Source organism: Anastrepha ludens, chromosome 2 (genome assembly GCF_028408465.1).
Source record: "Anastrepha ludens isolate Willacy chromosome 2, idAnaLude1.1, whole genome shotgun sequence".
Lineage (NCBI taxonomy): Eukaryota > Metazoa > Arthropoda > Insecta > Diptera > Tephritidae > Anastrepha > Anastrepha ludens.
Genome location: NC_071498.1, coordinates 143,893,400 through 143,895,356, shown reverse-complemented (window position 1 = coordinate 143,895,356; position 1,957 = coordinate 143,893,400). Strand labels below are relative to the sequence as shown.

The following is a 1,957-nucleotide window of genomic DNA, read 5'->3' as shown; positions in this document are numbered from 1 at the left end:
TTAATTCTAATGGAAAACAACCAAAATACTCAACTTTTCGTTACAAAATAATAACATTTTGTCACTATACCGTCTATAAAAGTATGCTTAACCAACATTTAATAAATATGAACATTTAACTTTTATCAGCCATGCAAACAAAAAAAAATTAATTTGATATCCAGAACACAGAATACACATTTTTGTTCACCGGTGTAAATTAAACCATCCCCCAAAATGTGACACAGTTTCTAGAGTCAGCCAATTGAATCTAACTGGGTACTTAATTTTACTACAATGGCACAAATATTTGGTTCGATTCCCTTTGAAACAGCACTTTTCCAGGAGTCTACCATGAAATGACTTCGATGACAAGAATGGAGAGTTTCATTACAGCACAGAGAAAATTGTCTTAAAGCAATGATTTTTAAGTTTATTATAAATATTTCGAGGGTTTTCGAACACACTTTACACACACCTACTCGATATGTGCATATGCACATGAATTTATTGGCGATTATATAGCCATTTTCCTGTCTTTACGTAAACAATTTTATTTCTGCTGCAACCATCTCAAAATAATATATTCATAAATCAGACCAACTGCATCCAATTGAGCAAAAACCGATGCTAAGACAACGCTATGCCCTTGGTAATGAAATTGATTTGCAGACAGGGTGTCGTTTTGGAGATTCCTTTGAAGGGGTTATTTATTTTCTCGCTAGTTAAGTCGCTTTCGGCCAGATGCCAACCCAAATGATAGGGACACCGACCCTTTGTGACTACTGTCTCATCGCCACAAGAGGGACAAAACTCCTGACCGGTAATGCAATTCTCCACCAATCCCATAGCTTCACCAATAATTTTGATAGCGGAAAACACTTGTACGCTATAGCAATCGAAGATCTCACGCACTTTCGTGCCGGCAGTGCACTCAGCTGTCTTCATTTGATTTTGGAATATATTCGTATCGGCGTGGGTCTTTGTTGCTGCATTGTTCACCTACAACACACATTCGATATTTTTAATTCGTATTTTAAAATGATTTTTTTTGGGATTCAACTCACCGCTGTTGAGACACACGTCGTGTAGTTGCTCTCCGCAAAATTACCCGCATGCTTCTTCTTGCAATCATTCACAGCTGAGGCGAACGTGCTGGTGTAGTAGCTCTTCAGATTCCTCAGTGTCGTTTCCGCAGCCGATACAATGCCAACGTATGCATTGGTACCCTTCAGAGTGCATTCCTTCATTTTGATTGTCAATTGTGTAATTTGTGGCAGTTTGACGCGATACTTTTGCACACAGTAATCGTTGATGTCGTCCAACAGCATTAACGGATTCAATCTATTATCCACTTCCTCCAATTTCGTCTCTAATAGACCTATATTTAGGCCGATAACGTCAAGGCGCGCATCATAGCTGGCCTTGAAGTTCAGCAAGCTCTGTTCCAGTTCCTTCACATTGACGGTAAACTGACGCTGATTATGCAGATGGTAGAGATCGGCACGTGGTGTTGTTGTTATATTATAGTAGAGAGCATCTGGTACAATTGTGATTTCGCACTAGGGAAAACCATATGTGTAAATAGTTTTGTATTATATCAGTAAAGAAATGGGTAAAATTGTATTTCAGTTTTTAATACTTTTGTCCATACCTTCACGCCACAAATGCACAGCACAAAAAGTGCCAGCGTAATTTTGTGAATACAAATATGTCTTTTCATTTTGAATTTAATTAGTCAACTGAGCGTGGTGCGTTTATTCATTTCATGCATTTATATTATTTACATTATTGTTAAAAAACCCGGGATTGATAATGAAAAAGTCAAAAAAATCCATGATTTTATGGAACGAAAAGGGACGTCTGTGTTTGCGGTTATACTACGGAAAGTATTTCTTGCGGCTTAAGGTGTCTGTATTTCTTCGCGTTCCATACAATCTGGACGAATATAGACAGTTATACATATGTATATATTAGG

At 37.6% G+C, this 1,957-nt stretch overlaps 1 protein-coding gene across 1 annotated transcript; it reads right to left on the bottom strand.

Annotated features, from left to right (window-relative positions):
• Positions 1-397: 397 nt before the first annotated feature.
• LOC128859792 (uncharacterized) lies at positions 398-1,735 on the bottom strand. Its single transcript, XM_054096881.1, has 3 exons — positions 1,634-1,735; positions 1,047-1,541; positions 398-981 (listed from the first exon to the last, which is right to left on the bottom strand). Exons 1-3 carry the CDS (start codon positions 1,700-1,702, stop codon positions 610-612), a joined length of 936 nt encoding a protein of 311 aa, XP_053952856.1. The 5' UTR covers positions 1,703-1,735; the 3' UTR covers positions 398-609.
• Positions 1,736-1,957: the final 222 nt, after the last annotated feature.

Coding starts and splice junctions, on each gene's coding strand:
- LOC128859792 (XM_054096881.1), bottom strand. CDS start 1,702: ATGAAAAGACATATTTGTATTCACAAAATTACGCTGGCACTTTTTGTG. Junction 1,542..1,633: donor TGTGCATTTGTGGCGTGAAG/GTATGGACAAAA, acceptor GGTTTTCCCTAG/TGCGAAATCACAATTGTACC. Junction 982..1,046: donor CGACGTGTGTCTCAACAGCG/GTGAGTTGAATC, acceptor TGTGTGTTGTAG/GTGAACAATGCAGCAACAAA.